Source organism: Corvus hawaiiensis, chromosome 18 (assembly GCF_020740725.1).
Source record: "Corvus hawaiiensis isolate bCorHaw1 chromosome 18, bCorHaw1.pri.cur, whole genome shotgun sequence".
Taxonomy (NCBI): Eukaryota; Metazoa; Chordata; class Aves; order Passeriformes; family Corvidae; genus Corvus; species Corvus hawaiiensis.
Window position 1 is genome coordinate 9,770,103 of NC_063230.1, and position 20,157 is coordinate 9,790,259.

Sequence of the window (20,157 nt, forward strand, 5' to 3'; positions counted from 1 at the left end):
CTGTGGGCAGTGGAGCAGCACTGGGACCATCCCCCTCTGCACCAAACAGAATGACACCAGCTCTGCTGCAGGTCTCAGAGGGGCAGTGACAGATGAGCTGCTGTGACAGAGCCCAAGTTCTTCCATCATGTCACTGCTACCTTGTGTGACCCAGGGGGTAGGAATAACAGCCAGGCTCCACTACGTCATCCTGCCAGAATGAAACTATTTAGAGACAGGTTCCAAGGGCAGCCATGAGCTTGCTTCCCTGGCAGGCTCACTGGGCAAAAAGCTTTGAGAAGTAGGGCCCATCTATACCCCTGAAGGAGGTGGAGGCCAGTAGGGACATGACTTCCCTCGTTCCTATAAATGCAGGAGGTGCCAAATGTTTGGAATGTGCTTTGTAGAGCAGGATTAGCATGGGTTCTGCAAAGCTCTACTCGCCCGAGCATGGATTTTGCTTAGAGGGTTTCTAGTCTCACTTGTTTATCCTGGTTGTGCATGATAATGAAAGCCTTCCAGAGCCAAGAGAGATGAAGGAAGGGCATTCCTGATGAGCTTCTCCCTCTCTTCCAGTAGAGGACTCACCAGCCTACACAAGGCATTATTTTTTGTGAGGATTAGGGCTAGGCTTAGGCTTGAGAGACTCAAAGAGCCTAGAGCTCCAGGAACACTGGTGCTGGAAAAGGCGTGCCAAGGCCACCCCGGCAGGGGCCCAACATTGCTGCTTCTACATCTTTCTGAGCTGGAAAACCCATGGTACGGGGTTTGGGTTAAGGGCAGGCTAGGGTTAGGGTTATGTTAGGGTTAGAGTTGAGAGAGTCAAAGAGCCTGGAGCTCCAGGGACACTGGGGCTCTGGAAAAGCCATGCCAAGGCAATTCCAGCAGGGCCCCAACATTGCAGCTTCTACTCCTTTCTGATCCGGACCACCACCACTGGTGATGGCTTGGTCTGAGGACAGTCTCTGGGCTGAGGTGAGACTGCTGTGAGTGTTTGGATGAGCAACCTAGGAAACAGGGAGAGCTGGGGATTCCAGGTGATGATCGAACCAGTGCCTTAGGTCTGTTTAGTTTGTGTCTGTGAGAACTGGGATCTGGGCTGGAAAGGTGTTGTTAGGAACAAAGGATGGAGCAAATCTGCTCTCTGTGCAGTGAAGGACTGAGGAGCAGGGAAGGTGATTATTTATAAAGTATATGAATATTTCACCCAAATTGGGGGGGGGGGGGGGGGGGGGGGGCAGTGATGTCCATGTTGTTCTACAGAACTGCTTTGGTTATGGGTCAGAGAGAGAGAAGGGAAATTACTTTTTATTTTCCTCCAATTTTTCCAGACAGAAGTGGGACACCGTCTTTCCCCTCCCTACAGCACTCCAGGCACACGAGACTAGCTCAGTGCTGGCCCAGTTCTCTGAGAGATAACAACATTTGACAGTTTTAACAACAACTCTAGTGACTCTTGATTGCAAAGATTCAGTCTCACGGACCCAGACGGATGAGACAAAAAACGAATTTCTACACACGGCTTTATCCAAAGGAACAGTTTCAGCTTCCTTGCTTTCAGAGCCCAGCTCCAGCCTCCAGTTTCTTGTTCCACCGTGCTGGTTTGTGCTCCTGAGCTCGCGTGTCCCCTGCGAGCGCCGCACACGGGCTCATTTCTGCTTGGCAGCAGCGCTGCCGCTCACCAGGGGACGCCAGCGAGCCACTGCAGTCACTGCTCTGTGACACAAAATCCGACACAGCCAAAGATCGCTCCCGGACTAAAGCTGCCAGGACAGAGAGGAGCTGCGGGCCTCCACCTCCCCAGGACAGCCTGTCGCCTGCACCTGGAGCACTGGGGCTGCGTGTTTTCCTTCCTGTGGAAAAGAGCTGTCGTTCTCTTTCTAGATCCCACCGCCGGAATTTCGACTCCACCTCCAAAATTGCATGTATCCAAGGGTTACTCCCAGGCAAGAGAGGTGGTGCTGGGGCACAGGTAGAAGTGCCCTGAAATGGAGGGGAATCACCTGATTTAAGCCCTTAAAATGATAAAAAAGGGTGAATTTCTTTCAGTTTAACCCCTTAAAATGAGGGAAAAGGAGGGGTCTACCTTCACTTAAATCAACCCTCATGCTGTCACAGACTGTGCAGTAAACATGCTTCCTCAATATCTCACTATTTTCTGAACAAAACTGTACTGTCAGCATGTATTCTTTATCATTCTTCTAAGTGATAACAGGGTTTAGTTCCTCCAGCAAAATTAAAGCATAGAACTTGTGCCAGTGATCCTGTGATCTTGAACTTTGAAGCAGAAATGCTTGTAAAACAATAAACATCTACCCCTCTTTCAGAAAAACTTGACTATTAATGTGAAGGAGTTGCAGTGACTATCTCCCTTTCTATCTTTTCCTGGATTGGAGATGACCTCTGGAATGGAATGGAGCATTTAGTTCAATTTGTTTTGCTTCAGTAATTTACAACAAACCTTTGAACAGTGAGAATCTTGTTTATTTCTGGACACCTGTTTCCATTAAAGGCTTTTCCCAGACTAGCACGAAGACTACCACAATCAGCCATCCCAAATCATCTGGACAAAATATGAAACTCATTGGCTTAGATTTTTCTTTCTTCATTCTCACCACCCTCACTGCTCTTCGGAACGCAGGTAAGTGATTTTCAAACATTTTGCTGCTTTTAACTGCAAACTTTTTTGACTTCTCTGCTTCAGAATACACACCTTGGTAAGAAATTGCTGATAAATCGGTACAAGCTAAAGCATAGACACTCAGGCCAGCTTTTACCTGCACGGTGTCATTTTCAATCCCTTCCCCTATAATTTCCATCAGGTCAGTGGATCTGTTCTGTAAGTAAACAGACAATCTGGAGAATGCAGTAAATATACTTAAAGACAGAGAAAAACTTTCTAGCTTCCCATATTGAACAAGCATTTTTACTTCCCTTCTTTGCATTTTCCCATGCTTGTTCTTCACCACCCACCTTGATGCCTGCCTTTCTTTTTGCTTGTGTCCTCACAAATAATCAATCCTCCCTCAGTTAGTTTTTCGTAATTGGTTCCAATTTTGCAAGACCCATGTCCAAATTTAGAATTTCTGATACTTACCGAGGTCATTTCAGCATTGCATGATACTATTGATACAGTTCCCAGTGTTGCACTTGCAAGATTCCACTTCCCAAGAGGTCCTCAGTGCTCCCAGTGTCTGTGCAGCACATCCATCTCACTTAACTCCCCCTTAACTGTTTGTGAAACCCAGCTATTCTTGACAGTGTTACTGTAATGTCTGTCTTCTTCCCCGTTTCATTTGCTGAGTAGTTTTCCTTGTGATGTCCAGTAATTACTCATTCTGTTCAGCCAGACTTCAGCCAGACCTAAGCCAAGAGCCTACTCACCTGTGTACCCAGGACTCATAACACCTACCTTTTTAAGGCCAGACTCAAATGAAATGCACAAAACAAAGACATTTCAGGAGCTCTTAATAAACTTGTGTTGGAGCCCACTTCATTGCTGATGTTAACTTTCCAAGAGCACTGGCTGCCTGTTCTTACTGATTTCCGTGTAGGGTTGATGGTGGGGGACCCCCGTTCTGGTATGTTTAAGACTTACTCTCAAAAATAAATGTAATTAGTGACACTCACTGAGGGGCTGCTCTGGAGATATATCTGTCTATCACATGTAGAAATACCCATGGAATTGATGAAATGAGGTAGTGGCTGGGAGGTAAATAAGTGTCTTTTGCTACTCAAAATGGAGCAACCTTCATACCTAGGTGATTACAACCTTCGCCTAAATACATTCCTAAACTAACATAACCAGCCTATTTTATTTACTTGCTGTAGTCCTTTGGGTGATGAACTTCTGCCTCAGAGAACATCTCAAAGAGTTCAATAACATTCCTGACTGTTTTTTTCTTCCTTTAACAAGGAGCTCAAGACTCTTGCGCAAACCGATGTGGGGAGCTGCTTGGTACCTGTTCTTGCCAGGTGACATGCCAGTCTTTGGGGATATGCTGTCCTGATTATAAAGAATTTTGTCTTCAGATTTCTCCATACTCGGGATCTCTCATGGGAGGCAAAGACTTTTTGATTAACAACACAGCTTTTAATGCCTCTTCTGTGGTAAAATGCAGGTGGGCCACGATTTTATATTCCTCTGCCAAAGGGAGGTGAAACTTTATAATCTCACTCTCCAACAACGGGCAATTACCACAAAACAAGACCAGTCTATATGGGAGTGAAGACTTTGTAAAGTTGTTAGAATCCTGACATGTAGGTTTGAAAAGTTCTGCTGACCCTCACCCTCAAGGATACCTGTTGACTGTATTTCTACACAGGGTCGTTTCTTTTAGGTCAAGTTATTGTGTGGCACAGTCATTACTCTGCTCATTCTTCCCTTAACATGTTAAAACTCTGACTTTTCTAAAAGAATTTCCTTTCAGAGCACTTGGTTGTCAATATTTCTTTAGCATTTTCCTTTGTGGGAAAGAATCATTTATTTCTTAATCCGGATGAGAAAACAGCAAGAAAGAAATGTAGGTAGGACACCTCATGTTTATCCTGGAAGAGAAAACGGTGGATCCTAAATGTGTCAGCCTGTATTGCACTCAGGTGCACGTGCACGTGCAATACATACAGTACACTGAATTTTGATGACCCTGATGTCCTGCTACTATTTCCACAGAAGGTTCTGAGTGAGATTTTGGAGTCCTTCCCATATGGATAGCAGTACCTGAAAAGGTTCTCAATTCTTTATTTGGAAAACCTTTGACCAAGGCATTCGTTCTGTAGGACACAACTGTGTACTTTGAATTACCTCCATAGTTACATTATTACAGCCAAGGCAAATTTCAGTGCAGACGAGAAAAGGTACCAGTTTCTGGCAAGCCCCAGCTCCCTCTGATACTTGGAGTAGATATGCAGTGCCCACGTATCAGTCTTGAAGAGTCACAGGTGGAGTTATACCCTAGGACACTGGGCAAGAGCCCTAACTGGAACCAAATGGTTAAATAACAAGCAATGAGTTCTGAGTTAACCTTTGCAACAGAAGTTCTAGAACAGCATGAAATTACTTTCGTTGCCTTCATAGGACTTACCAGGAAAAAAAAACCAAATCAGAAATTTGCAATAACTGTGCATCATGGTCAGTGTTAGCCACCCTGTAATCCTACTAATGCTGTAACATTATCTTCCTCTTCCTGCTGTCCCTTTGTTGCTAATTTATCATGTCTCCCTCCCCCAGTAATTAAATAGTAAATTGAAGGTTTGTGGATTGCTGTATATTTGTGCAGTTCACAGCAGAATCCACATTGATGTAATAAGCACAGATTTTTCCAGTTTATATTCCCTGCTGCAAGCAAAACAGCCCCAGACTTGAAATGATCCACTCATGACACAAGGTTGTTTGATGAAACACATTCAGAATTTTCCTTCTCTCTATGGTGTCACTGAAAAGTGTTTTCAACATCTACAGGTTCAAGCAGCAAATCATAACCAGTGGCTATGTTGCCAAGGATGGAAAAGCCCACTGCATCTCCCCGTTGCTTTATGAGACTGGTTTCATCCCTTTTGAAGTTTCTACAGATAATGGGTTGACATTTCCCTACTCTGGAACTTGGTTATCAGGTTATTTACTTATATCTACAGCACCCCTCTTCTTCCTATATTCTTCCTCCATGGATGCAGGATTGTATAAGCCTTTCCCTTTTGATCAGTTTTCTTCTTCCATAACAGGCCTCAGAAAAGTAAGTCTTGCTGGCCTTGTGCTAATTCATCTTTTCAGAGATGAACTTTCACAGCAATTGAGTAGCACCAGCAGCATTAACTCATGAAAAGTCCTGCTTAAAAATGAGGTTGACCAAAACAATTCCCACTTTGTCTGTACTTCTGTCACTTTTTGTCCCCTCTTCAAGTAACTGCATTGTGGTGTTGCAATCTAAGGACTGCCGACATTAGTAAGGGTTGCATTCTCTCAGCTTCAGCTTATTCTTTTCATGTCATGCATCCTGTGCTGTGTAAAACATACCCAGGGGAAATACTGCTGAATCTTAAGTAATATAGTAGCACTTTTTCAGGACTATGCAAAGCAAAAATGTCATTAGCCCTCTTTTTCTCCTCTGCAATGCAGTGCATCACAGCAAAGTTTCAGATGGAGAAAAATGCACATTGGTAAATGAGACAAAATGGCAATACTATGGCACCCCCAACACTGGTGGAAACTTAACTCTTACCTGGACACACCAGACACTTGCAGCAACCCATGTCAACATAGAAGTCTGGGGATACCAGGAAACAGGTAAAGTGACCTTCTTCCTACCTGTGCACAAGCATTTATCACACATGTACCTTATGTGCAGAGCTCTGCACAGCTTGTGATCGCTTTCACTGAGGCCTCGAGAAGAGACCTGCAAGTATAAAGAACTCATGGCAAAAATGTCAGCTTTTCCTCTTCATTTACATATGGGTGAAGACATCCAATTTCAATCTTGTGGCAATTGTTCTTTCCAGCATCCAAAACCATTTTCTTCCTCTGTCTGACAGGTGACAGTTACTCGGAAAACTGGATGGCTGAATGGAAATATCTTTATACTTTGGAAAGAGAAATCCCCAATACAGGGCAATTTTCTTTCATTCCTGTACCTGCTACAGGAAATTACAATACATGGGACTTTGGACTTTTGAGGATTATACCCAGCAACTATTTTGATGGGCAGAGGCAAGTGCATCACAACATTCATTCTTCTTCATAATAATAATAATAATAATAATAATAATAATAATAATAATAATAGCTACCTTATAAGCTATTGTCTCCTTTGGCATTTAAAACTGAGACTCAGGCTCCATTTCATGTAAAAAAACGGGGAGAAAACTGGAAGGTCAAAAGTGAGAAAAACTAATGGGTTGACATAAAGACAGTTCAGTCTGTAAAGGACTGAACTTACTCTCTAAAGTAAAGAGGAGCATGGAGGAAGAATCACAGTCTGCCACAAGCAGTCTGATGCACAGTTATTCACCCAGTTATTCAGCCGGGGCTGCTTTGGAAAAACACCCCCACAGTTTTATTAATGAACATGATGGTCTAGGGCATGGAATATCCCTTTGGTCAGTTTGGGTTGGCTGTCATGGCTGTGTCCTTCTCCCTGGGGGCCAGCATGAGAACCAGAGAAGACCTTGGCACCATACCAGCACTGCTCAGCAGTTGTTAAAACACTGGTGTGTTATCAGCACTGCTTTGGTCACAAATCTAAAACTTGGCACCAAACAGGCTGCTATGAAGAAAATTACCCCAGCCAAACCCAGTATTCTCACCAGACTAGGATCTGCTGATTCTTTTGTTTTGTCACAGCTGTGGAGGAGCCTCTAACTGCAGAACTTCTGTCACTGCAGCCACAGGCCTTCCCCTGTATTTAACTGTTTTTCTATTTTTCGTAGGTATGTAAGCTTTTGCATTACTAGAAGTTTTATGCCCATTTCCTTTTATTTCATTGCATATTTCCCCATGATTTTTGGTGAACTACCTAATTCCCCTTAGATATTCCTTTATAATTCTTCCACGAGTGCAGTTTTTGATGTAGATGGTGTAGACTCTCTGAACATATAAATGCCACCTCTTCGGTGTTACAACATATTGCTAATATGTCAGAACCCTTTTTAGCATTTAGGAGTTGCTACCCAGAGAAGGGTAACCTTTTCTCCTTCTAGAGGGTTTTTTATTGCACTTTGTATGTGATATTTCTTCATGAGGGAAAACCAGAGTGGCTTTGGAACATTTCAAGGATTCTGAATGGTTTGTCCCCATCTTTTGCCATTAGCCCTGATAGTACTGGGGTGCAGTGTTATGTTTTGTTTAAGAATCCAGATATTCTTCATTCTGGCCTAAAGGAAACTCCAAAGTCAAAAGGTGTGAACAGAAAACCTGCCTCTAAAATGATCCATGTAAGCCAGGATCACAATTACTAAAATGTATTTGGATTATTGCATACTTGCTGCATGTTGTCCTATCACCTCCTGAATTTGGAAAATTTTGATTTGCTGTAACTTTTTGAGGGAAAAAGAAAGCAGTGGGCTTTGCAATGAAATAACTTGCAAGTCAAAAAGTGTTTCTTAGTCATAATCAGCAATTAAGTCAGTGTTACTGTCAAAATAGTGTTTGTTCAGCTACCAGATCTATTTTTTGTTTCTTTTTTTTTTTTCCAGCAACATTGCATCAATCTGGAGCTCAGAGCATGCACTGGCTTGGCACCTTGAGAAAGACTTCAGAAATGACTCAAATGCATGGGCAACTGCAAAATGTATAGAATGGGACAAAAAGGAAGAGTTGCTTCCAAACTTCATGAAAGAAATTATAGACTGCCCTTGCACTTTGGCACAGGCAAGAGCTGACACTGGCAGGTTCCATGTAAGTTATTAATTGATCCCTCTGGCTTATTACAATTCCAAGTAGAAGCTTAAGCAGTGCCAAACTCCACACACACGTGTTCCCTCTCTAAACATTATTACAAGGACATTAAGTTATATTTATATTTGCACAAGTAGCATATCAAATGGCAGAGGTAAATAAAGCTTATCCAGGTAGTATGAGTAAAAGTGCCTATAGGATAGGAGATGGAAATTACATTCAAACAGGGAATTAAGACAGTAGTTCCAAAGGTAGACTGAAAACACTCAGAGAGGACAGTGAGCTCTGTGGAGCTGGGAGCAGGGACGACTTCTTTGAGATCCTACAAGAAAACAGTCTGTGTTTATAGGTGATATCCCATGCTGTAACAAACAGGCCACATTTCTGCCTAGTAAATCATACTTTGCTGCAAACCCTTCTGCTTTGTACTTCAGACCTCAAGTCCATAGCTGTAATCCATTATTTCCTTTATTCAGCTTCCTTCCTCCTCAGCTTCACTGTTATCAAGGAACTGACAAAAGCTAAAAAATCAATGGCCATTTAGTCTACACTTTCACTTACACTGCTAATCTGAGGACCATATGAGAGTGACTTCATCTCCTATTTATGATACCAAATGGTGGCAGTGTGTTTATGCATATTTTATTTTAAAAGAAAAAAAAAGTTAAGTAAACCTTGTTACTATTCTGGTTATGAAGCTCCAAACATGATGTGTACAGTTAAAAGCTTGTGAAGAAAAAAAGTAGATCTACTCACTCTGTCTAAGAACATAGGACAAACATTTACTCTGTTGTGTCTGTGTTTGTTGTACACTTGTAATTGAATCCCCATCTAGCTGCATTTGTTGTTCAAGGTCTGGTGTAACAGACTGCAAAATGCTCAGGTTAGACATGTTGCTCCAGACACTTTGGTATTAAATTCAACACAGAAACTCAACCAGTTCCTGTCAACTTGACACATGTCAGATACAAAGGATGGGGACAGAACGTAAGAATAGAAAGGACAATGACGAAAGAACCCCATCAAGTGTGAACATTGATCTTTTTCAGACAGATTATGGCTGTGACATTGAAAAGGGGAGTGTGTGTACTTATCATCCTGGTGCTGTGCATTGCATAAGAGCCATTCAAGCCAGGTAAAGAAAATTTTTAAAACTGCATTTTTTGATTAATCCTTTCACCTCAGAGACAGCAGCATCACAGAAGTCAGGGGTGAAGTCTAACTGGACATCAGATAAGACTCGGTAACCAAAATATTTAGCTGTATCCATGAAAAGGCAATAAGTAATCCCTAAACAGAGGTGGAGCTAAATGATGACTTTCTTGCTGCTTTTCTCAATCAGTCCCCAGTACGGGGCTGGACAGCAGTGCTGCTACGACTCCACGGGAACCCAAATCCTCACGCACGACTCCACCGGAGGCAGCACACCTGATCGAGGACATGACTGGGGGTCACCACCATTCCTGAAGCCTCCCCGGATACCTGGCTTTTCCCATTGGCTTTATGATGTTATCAGCTTCTATTACTGCTGCCTGTGGTCTGATAATTGTGACTTCTATATGAAAAGGCGGCCCTCTAGTGACTGCAGGACGTACCGCCCGCCCCGAGCTGGTAAGGGCTTCAGAATTTCCTTACGGAGAGTAGATTTTTGATACAGCGTTGGCTTTTAGAATATTTGTATATGTACACATATGTGTTGGGGAGGATACAACGTCCGGAGGAAAAATTCCATGGAAGGTTTCTATTGATCTATCACTTACAAAATCTATATAGGTTTTTTAGTTGTGCTGCAAGATTTTCTGCTGTTGAGCATCTCATTCACCCTAGAAGCTAAATAGCCAAAGCATAGTAGTCAACCTCCACGACTTTGTATCATCAGTGTGCACTTTTTCAGAAAAAAAAGGTGGTTAGAGGTGGTTAATGACAGCTAGGAAGTAGCTAGAAAAAGCTACCATGATGAGAGATACTAATATCAAACAAGAAGGATTTACAGTTTACAGTGTGTCTGTTTTTCTCCCACTTGCTTTTAACTCAGTCTTCAAGTCTTGCCATATCTCTGTTGCTACCACATGTTTTGCCTTCTATGCTGCTGAGGTGCTGAGGTGTCCAGCAGGACTTGGCTTCCCATAAAGGAGTGCAAAGAGGCAGCAGTTTGCATCAGGAAAAAAAGGAGAAAACTGTAGAGGCCATTGCATTAGGTAGTTGGGGGTCATAAATGAGCGGCTTGGCTGCTTAAAGAAACCTCATCAAAAGTATTGGCAGAAGCAGAGTTTAATATGAATTTGTGAAAATACAGCTTCACGGAGTTGGATGGCAAGGTGCATTGTATTCGTTACTACACAGATTAAAGCACACAAAAGAAGATAAATTAGAAGCAATTTGGAGTGATTTACATGGAAGTTGGAAATGCAAAAGGGGATAAGGGTGCAAAGGATATGGATGCAAAGATAAGGCAATAGGCCTGTATTTATGTCTAAATCTCCACATATATTGCATGTGGTACAGTCTTCTAGCCTCTTTCCTGTCTCGTGAACTTGAGGAGTAATAGGTTGTGATTTTTGCTTGTTCTTAATTCTCTTTTCGCTTTTAAAAATAGCATCTGCTTTTGGGGATCCTCATTTCCTCACATTTGATGGTCTGAACTTCACCTTCAACGGCCTAGGAGAATACACATTGGTAGAATCTAATCTCACATCCCTTAGAGTGCAGGGGAGGACACAGCAGGCACACCTTCCCAATGGTAAGTCGGTAAGAGAGGAAGAGTGATAACAAAAAATAGCTTCTGAGCTTGCTTGATTTGCATTTTGCAGCAATCCTCCTATCATCTGTAGTCTTCATTTTTGGCCATTTGTGAACAGTCACCATTCTGAAGATAATCAGAAAGCAGACAACATCTTCAGGAAAAACTTCCCAATCAAAGTTTAATTGCTAGTTTTATTGGGTGTGAGCAACAGAAGTGTAAGGTTTTCTGCTGTGTTTAAGGGCTCAAAAAAAAAATCTTATTTCTCTCCATGCCCATTCTCATCAATAAGGAAACATAAGGCCAGTTCTAGAAATCACTCAGTAGGCACAGCTGCCAGCTGGTGCATTTTGATAGCATTGTTGGTTTTTTTCTTTGGAAGGAACTGGGGCTCAGGGGACCGGCTTGTCTGCGGTGGCCATGCAGGAGAACAGCTCTGATGTGATTGAAGTACGCTACTCTGAGGATTTGAATCTGGAGGTCCTCTTGAACCAGAGGGTTCTCAGCTTCTCTGAACAAAGTTGGATGGACTTGAAAGGTTAGTTACACATATCAGCCTTGTAAGCAATTATATTCTGATGGAGCCCATGTATAGTTAAAAATATCTCTAGATGCATGCATTTCAACTCTCTTCTCAGCATCCCTTTGTGAAGTGTTTTAACAGGTGACTTCAGTGTCCATGTCTTCTACGTCCTCTTTCACTGGTTTGTAGAGCAATGGTTTTCCTTCTCACCCTGTGGACAATGAATGGAATTAAAAACTCTGTACTCTACATTCTGCTTTGAGCTTACTGCCTCTAATGAATGAAGCCTAGCAAATAAAATGAAATACAGTGAAATACAACCATACCATATACTAAAATATAACTGAATTTCACGTTTACCTATTGGGAGCTCTCTCAGTAGGTCAGATATTTTTCCTCTCTTATTCTGCCGAAAAAACTACTAAAAGTTGGCTTTTTGTCCAACAGGGCCGTGATCACTTGATTAGTCTTTATGATAATTTGACAAATAATCATCATATATCACTTGAATTTTAACAATAATCCCCCTATTCAGAAGAGGAAGATTTCTGTGGCTAGTAATTAGTATTCCTCAAATGGCTGAAGAGCAAGTGGAGGGCTACATTGACAAGGAGCTGCAGAAGCAGAGAGATGCAGGGAGGGAAAAAAAATGGAAGGGACATTGATGGGGCCTGGAGAAGAAGCCATATTAGGGAGGTGTTGACAAGACAAGGGAGAAGGAGAGGAAAACTGTGACCACTGAGAGTGGTGCTTCCAGTGTGGCTTCCCTTGAAATGCTTCTCAGAGTGCGGTTCAGAGTGGAAGGGAGGAAAAGTTTATGAAAAGTAGTTAAAACTGATGATGATTTTACCTGATGCTAAAACACAATGAATGTTTCACTATGGATAATTAGCTATTTTGTCCTCTTCCTCTCATTGCTATAGGTCTCTTTCTCTATTCTACACCTGATCAGAACATCACTGTGATGTTCTCTTCTGGGTCTGGAGTGGAAATAAGGGGAAGTGGAGGATTTCTGACCCTGACAGTTCTGCTCCCAGAGAAGTTTATGAATCACACTCAGGGTCTCTTTGGGGTAATGAATGGCAATCCAGAGGATGACTACACCTTCAAGAATAAAACCACCATGTCAGTTCATGCAAGTCCCCAGCAGGTGTTTGAGTTTGGAGCTAACTGTAAGTCATTTCTCTGGTCTATTATTATATTTTCTTTACAGATTCAAAACAGTTTGTGATTTAAAGACTAGGAAATGAAGTCTGTGCCAAGCAACCAGTACTGGGGGGAAGAGAAAGGGAGTAAGAGAAATATGCCCTCCTCTATTCAAGTGGGGAGTGAAAACAGAACCATGATGGAGTGTTCAGCACTTTGCTCCATCAGGAGTCAGACCTCGTATTTCCCAGGCTACACTTTCAGAATGCCATCTACTATGGTCAGCTGAACACAGCATCAGCAGACTACAGTGTTACAGAAATACAGCAAAAGCCAGGGCCAGCTATCTTTTCCCAGAATATTAGCTATGCTTTCATCATGTACCATGCTGACAATTTAAAAACTCATTTATGAAATCACAATTTAGTAATTGTCCCTTTACAGTAGGGGGTGGGGGGGGATGTGTGTAAAAGAATGTCTCCTATCGTTTAACGTGTGATTGGGCTGCTCTATCTTATCTGCAGCATTAGATTGGTCAGCATTCCTTCTGGCACCAGGTTAGGAGATGGGCCAGAAACATAATGCAAAATACCCTCTGGCTACCAGATGATCTCTGTATTGAGCACAGTGTAACCATACTCCAGGGTTCAGATCATCAGAAAAGTCTCACTGCTTCAGCCTCAGGAAGTTTCTGATATAACAGAATGAAAACAAAGAGCAGGACCATGGTAGATATGATGAATTTAGGGACACTTAGTCTCAGGATCTGTGTTGTTTGAAATGGATGCTTCAGGTAGCTCTGTCTGTTGTCACCATTTTGCTAGGAGGCATATAAAACCATGTTTATGGAAAATCATAGCTACACAATTATATGGATCTAATTTTAAGAAAATGGTGAAACAGCAGATTAAATGAATACCAACTTTGGTGCTAAGTTAAGATGTTGCATATGAAAAGGAAAATAATCTTGAGCTGGAAGGATGCTGTAGGGCTTCCTATATCTCTTCCAGCTCTGGCTACATTTCTGTAAACAAACACTTGGATTAGTAGCAGAAGGTGGTATATGTTGGCAATGTTACACATGAATCTCTCTTTCTTTCTCTGTCTCCCAAGGGGCTATTGAAAATGGAACTTCTCTCTTTACTTATGACACAGAGTTCTTACTGAACAGTTTCTTTTATGGGGAAAAGCACAATGCTTCCTTTCTGCCCGTGTTTTCCCCTTATGAAGACCCTACTGATCCCCTGGTAGAAGAGATGGTCTCACTCTGTGACTCTGACCCATTCTGCAGATTCGATGTCCTGACAACAAGAAGCCTTCAAGTGGGAAATTCCACAAGACTTTCCCATCAGAATCACAAGCTGCTGGTAGAACATCTAGAGCCAGGTGATACAACATTCCAGGAAATATCATTACAGGCTCACAGGATATTCTGAGTTGGAAGGGAACCACTGGGATCATCAAGTGCAACTCTTAAGTGAACAGCCCATAAGGAGCACCACTATGGTTATTTCTACAGGGCATCTAAAGAGTTAACACCGTTTGAGGAGGCTTTGCTTAACTGTAGGTTCATGCACCTATAAATACTCTAATAGTGGGGAATCATCCTTGTACCAGGAAAACTCTGTACTGACGGAATACTTAGGCAAACTCAAATTTCTTTCCACTTCTTCCACTACAACACCACAGCATAGAACTTTATCTTCATTTTATATGCTTAATCTGTTTTCCTTGGACTTAAAAATAATTTTTAAAAGTAGCAGGAAGTATTGTCTTTCAGATAGCCTAAAAATCTTTGGTTTTCCATGAGTTGCCACTAAAATACCATTTGAAGCATTGTAATGGAGATTTGCTGGTCCAAATCCTAAATACTCTAACCAGATATGTCTCTTTTATTAGTGATTTCTTGTGGCTGGCTGGATCATCCAACCAATGGAAGCAAGAATGGAACTAACTACCTGCTGGGCTCAACCATCAATTTCACCTGCAATCCGGGCTATGAACTCACTGGGTCACAGCAAAGAACTTGCCAAGTGTCAGGAGCCTGGTCAGGAGATCCACCCCACTGCAGGCCAGAAACAGGTCTGTTGCCTTTTAGACAGTATGACATATTGTCACTAAAAAGTCATTATCAAGGACAAGGCAATCTCAGTATACCATAATGGCCCTTGACAAAAGCAGCTTCTCTTACTCAGGAAAACATCGGACATGAGATGTCTGAATTTCTAGAAAGACTATTATTCAAATCTAAATAACAGGTGACTCATGGTGTTTGTGTGCATTTTGATGGGGGTTTAAAAGTTTTTGTTTTATCAATGGGTACAGGTACCTGAAGGGTGGGTAAAAAGAGGATGGAGCCAGGCTTTTTTCAGTGGTTCCCAGGGACAAGAGCAGAGTGGCCTCTGCATGCTCTGAAACACAGAAGCTTCCCTCTGAACATCAGAAAACCCTTTTTTACTGTGATTATGATTGAGCACTGGCACAGCTTTCCCAGAGAAGTTACAGAGTCTCCCTTCCTGGAGATATTCAAAAGTTGTCAGGTCATGGTCCTGGGCAACTGACTCTGGGTGGTCCTGCTTGAACAGGAGAGTTGGACAAAATGACCTCCAGAGGGCCCATCCCACCTCAGCTGTTCCACGATTCTGTGATTCAAGAGCAGACACACCCCACAGTTGTTGAACACTTTTACTCTTTTTTTCTAAAAGATTTTGTAATCTCAAAACATAATTCTATTATTCTATAGCAGTAAATGTATTGTGAATGATGCAATAGTATTTAGTATAAATAATATAAATTTATTACCCCTCTTGTGTTACTACTAATAGATTATCAATTAGCCTGGGATTGATGGATTTAGTAGCAGTTAGGCTGCCTCTATGATTTACAGAAAATGGCCCCAAATTTTCTTTTTATTCATTCACCACATACACTCCAAATGTCCTCAAGATGGCAATATTTCAAAGCACCAGGGTGATGCAAGGCCAGATGGCATGCTGAAGCACTTTTAATGCAGAGTTAATAGTTCCCAAAAGCACTCATGAAATAATTCATACTAACAGATTCTCCATTATAAGACCCTTCCAAAGAAATGTGGAAAGTGCACTTCACATCAGCAATGAATTCCTGTCATGCTGACACATTTCATCAGCCTCTGCTGGCCTGTACCAATTGCTTGTACACTTCCAACACAGTTCTGAACATTTAGTGATATTTGTAAGATGAACTGCAGTGAGTTTGGGCAGCAGACAAATTTGCAAAGGCCAGATCTTTAAAAGGCAGTGGCAAAACATTGTGCCAAGCTGAAAGCTAAGAATATTTTTCCATTGCTGCCATCAACCACATACATACTGGATAAGAGCCAGTCAGTCTCAATAAGCAAAACAGATGCTGACATTTACACTAGCAAAAGGGGGACAGAAAGGCAGCCCTGTGAGATCAGAGGAAAGGAGCTGGAAGATATGCAGTGATTGATTGCATTCAGAATGATGGAGACATGACACAGCTTTGTGAATAAGCAAACAAAGCCCACAATGTTTCCCAATGCTTTCCTGAAAGATGACAAAGAAAAACAAGGTGGGAAAGAATTTTTTTTTATCTAACAAAGACCTTCCCCTCCTTACTATTTGATATTTGGGGTTCTAGTTAATTTGCAATGTGAACCAAAAATGATGGTTTTTATTAGCCTCAGGAAGTTGGAGTATGGCAGTGCTGTCCATAGCAGCAGGATACTGACAATACCAACAACTGATCGACATAATACAAAATACAAGTTTCTCCATTCTTTTTTTCTTACTGCTATGCCCCAATAATGGCATTTATATCTATCCTTGTCTCTCCTTCTTCCATAAGGTATTCTGCTAGATATCAGTGTTTGTGTGAGAAGGCTGTTTTATTGACAGGCCCAGGTCTCTACAGAGAAGAGAGGCAATACCATTCAAAGTTTCTTTCACTTATATCTAAACTTCTCATACTTTTATAGCATGGACAGCTAGTACTTGCTTTCCACTAAATACATTTCTGCCTCTGGTCCAAGATATAGTTGAATTCCAGTGCCAGTTTTCTGTTATTTCTCTATTTGGCTGTTTTCTCTATTCTCCAACCCCCAAGCCTTCTCTTCTCCAGTACAGAAAAGGTCCTTGTGTTGTCAAAATCTGTTGTTCCTGAGGTCAGTTTTCTTTATTGTTTTTCTCTTTACACAGCAGCATACTGCTGTTTCACCAACACCCATTTTATCAAGTCCTATGACAAAGACCTTCTTGACACCAGGAAAATGCTTACAAAATTAATGGACAGCCCTTCCCAGTTTCTGGGTGCCTGAATGGGTGACCACTGACACAGCCACTGTGATCAGCAGTCACATTTTTGCTTTGAGAGTGAAGTATTAAACACACACTTTCTCAAATTATTTCTTTCATGCTGGTCAAGAGCACAGGGCCCAGCCCTCTGTTATTCTAAGCTTACAGGTGTACTTCTCTACAGTGCTGTGTTCATTACACTGGCTGCAGTTCTGTGGCACATCAGATTCAATCTCTGCCTTGCAAATCACCAAGGTTTTTTAGCTGCTATATGCTTCCATTTTTCAAGAGATAGAACAGCTAAAAAAAAGGCATGAGAACTAGGAAAATTGGATAGGAAAAGAGATGGAAACAAGAAAATGTAATGCCAGTTATTTTACAAAATCCATTTCAGTATTTTGAAACTTCAAATTATGTTGTTGCGCCTGCATATTGTAGTTTTTGAATTTTGCTTCCTTGGACTAAAGTTTCCATGGAAATCCTCTGCTAATAATTATTTTGCTATGCTTCTAATTACAATCCCACTGCAAGTCTTTCCAGTACCACAGCAACCTCTCTTCACAGAATATCACAAAGAAGAAGAACAAAGAAGCCATCCAGCAAAAGCAAAAAGGAGAATCTAGTAAAATCAGATGTAACATCCAGCTAAAAATCATAAGATATTAGCAATATATATATATATACAGTCTTTTTCTGTCTTTTTGAGACAGACAATAATTTGGTGATATTAAGGGCAATCTAGTTTTGTTTGTCTTTTGGGTTATTTTCTCTCCCCCCCGCCCCCCACCTCCTTTTAGATTTCCTTTTCCAGGCCCAGGCTCTGTGTAAATACAGTTCATTTTGAAAAGCTGTCAGAAATCTCATTAGTCTTCTGTGCTTTTTCTAAACACAAAGATTTCACAAGAGAGGCAAATCACTGCTGGACTAACTACTTAACCCACCCAGAATGGTGGGTTCTCATCACCTGGCAGAGACTGGGTACCTCCCTGTGAAGGATGTGTAAGCTGAACATTAGGCCTTGTTTAGAAATTACTGGACGACAGACCAATGCTTGTGAAACAGTTTATTTCTTTCCTTAAACTTCACTATAAACCAACTTAACAGCTGAATAATCTGTTCTAGGATCACAGAAGTGTCTGTTATGTCACTCTGCCATCACTGTGTGCTAGGCTGCGGTTTGGGCAGCTCTTACTGCAGGTGTGACAAAGCGATGGAAGGAAGGGCTGGTAAAAATGAGCCCCGATGTATTAAGGCTCAAATACAAAATGCAGGAATCATTGTTTCTCCCAGACAGTTCATTCCAGATGCTGCATCTCCTAACTTCTATGAATATTGTCATGTGTCATGGTAATCTGCAACTGTTTAGTTGAATAAGAAAACAAAATGAGAATATTAATTCAAAATTTGTTTCATATCTGGTTTCTTTCTCCCTCTCAGGTGTCCTTATTAGGCAGTCACAGAATCAAGTTGACACTTTTCATGTTTTGGTGTGTTCAAACTCTTTGATGCAGTTCAGTGTACCCACATCAGGACAGTCACTTCTGCTCTCTTTTATCTAGATTATTAAGCAGCAAAGGTGGTTTCACAATTTAATGCCAAAATAGGGGTAATTTTTAAAGTAATCAAACTATATGGAATAAGGATTGAAAAAAAATTCAGTTGTTGGGATTGACAGTTCTACATCAATACTGCACATTCACAATGTTGACTACATATTAACCACCAGCCACCCTTGGTGTTACAAAGCTTTTGCAGCCACCTGCTCTAACAGTCAAACGTAAGAATTCTAGGAGTTCCTAATCTTTACCAGTTTCAGAGAATCTGAAAGGGTAAAGGGTTGGAAGGTACCCCAGGACATCATTTAGTCCTATCCCCCTGCCAAGGGAGGCAGTTTGTTCCACAAATAAAGAGAACAGAAAAATTAACACTATAAGTACAATTTCAAAAATCGTCACGAGACTGCATTCAAACAGATATGAAGAAATGTATATCAAAGTCTTCATGGGTTTTTTTTGTGCTTGGTCTCTGTTTTTCAGATATCAAACAAGTAATTCTTATTGGCAGTGTATTTGGAGTAGTCGGTCTTGCAGTCCTGACACGTCTGGCTTATTTATGCAGAAAAGAGAGGTAAGCCTTAATTGAACTGAAAACACAAATGAACCTCCTAAAGAAATAGCAACTGTTATGACCTTTTTAATAATAATTTAATAATGACCACTGGCAACAAACTGCCAGTGTGCTACAGGTAAAACAAAGTGCAACTGATCTATACACACTTATCAACTGTGTGTGCAACTGACTGGTGGAGAAAGAGGGCAGCATAGCAAATGAAAATGGTTCTGGCCTAGGAATTGGCAGATTGAAATGGAGATATGGTTGATTTTCTGAACTTTGTTATCAAATGTTACAAAGTTTTACGCCTTCTCTGTTCCAGTGTCCGCAAGGAACAGAATGCCTGATAAAATGGAATGGAAATTGAGTGAATGGAAACACAATGGGGTTACAGTCCTTGGAAAGAAGACTGTATGTGTGAGGAAGAACTAAATACTGCTGAACTTATCATTAAAAAAAAGAGCACACCACCAAGCTAACAGAACACCGCTATTGTTTTTCAGTATTTCATCAGCTTAAAGATGCTACATTCACTAGGAATTCAGCTCAAAGAAAGAAGAATGTGGCATATTATGCTGTGATATTAAAATTTATGTGTAAAGCCATGCTACTATATGGAGTCCTTTTTATTTGTGTCACAAATGCCAAACATAAGCATATTTTCCTCCTCAAAATCAACCTTACAGCTTTATATGATGGGAGGTTTCTGTATGCTAAAAGTGAGATGCATTCATACTGTGTATTGATACAATAGTTAAGGCCTACAAACTGTATTTTGTTTCTTCCCCTTTCAGAATAGCAAATTGTTCTCTCCCTGTATGAGTTGCTATTTGATTACACAGCAATGGTGTAAAGGGGCTACAAGGACCTTTGTCTCTTTCTGTTCTCGACACAGCAACTTTCTCTATGTATTTTGCTGTTAGCGTGGGGGTTTTTCGCTGTTAGTTTGTGCATAGCAAAGCTGTACTGCCAT

At 41.3% G+C, this 20,157-nt stretch overlaps 1 protein-coding gene across 2 annotated transcripts; it reads left to right on the forward strand.

Moving 5' to 3' along the window:
* Positions 1 to 665: 665 nt before the first annotated feature.
* Positions 666 to 19,797, forward strand: SUSD2 (sushi domain containing 2). Of its 2 annotated transcripts, none has more exons than XM_048323246.1 (16): positions 666 to 738; positions 1,311 to 2,620; positions 3,896 to 4,100; positions 5,441 to 5,592; positions 6,095 to 6,262; positions 6,508 to 6,682; positions 8,167 to 8,368; positions 9,418 to 9,503; positions 9,711 to 9,979; positions 10,965 to 11,108; positions 11,491 to 11,646; positions 12,555 to 12,803; positions 13,891 to 14,163; positions 14,677 to 14,859; positions 19,109 to 19,199; positions 19,507 to 19,797. In XM_048323246.1, the coding sequence occupies exons 2-16, from the start codon at positions 2,554 to 2,556 to the stop codon at positions 19,529 to 19,531; spliced, it is 2,445 nt and encodes an 814-aa protein (XP_048179203.1). In that variant the 5' UTR covers positions 666 to 738; positions 1,311 to 2,553; the 3' UTR covers positions 19,532 to 19,797. The 2 variants fall into 2 exon arrangements, with proteins under 2 accessions (XP_048179203.1, XP_048179202.1); XM_048323245.1 differs by lacking the exon at positions 666 to 738 and adding an exon at positions 759 to 954.
* Positions 19,798 to 20,157: the final 360 nt, after the last annotated feature.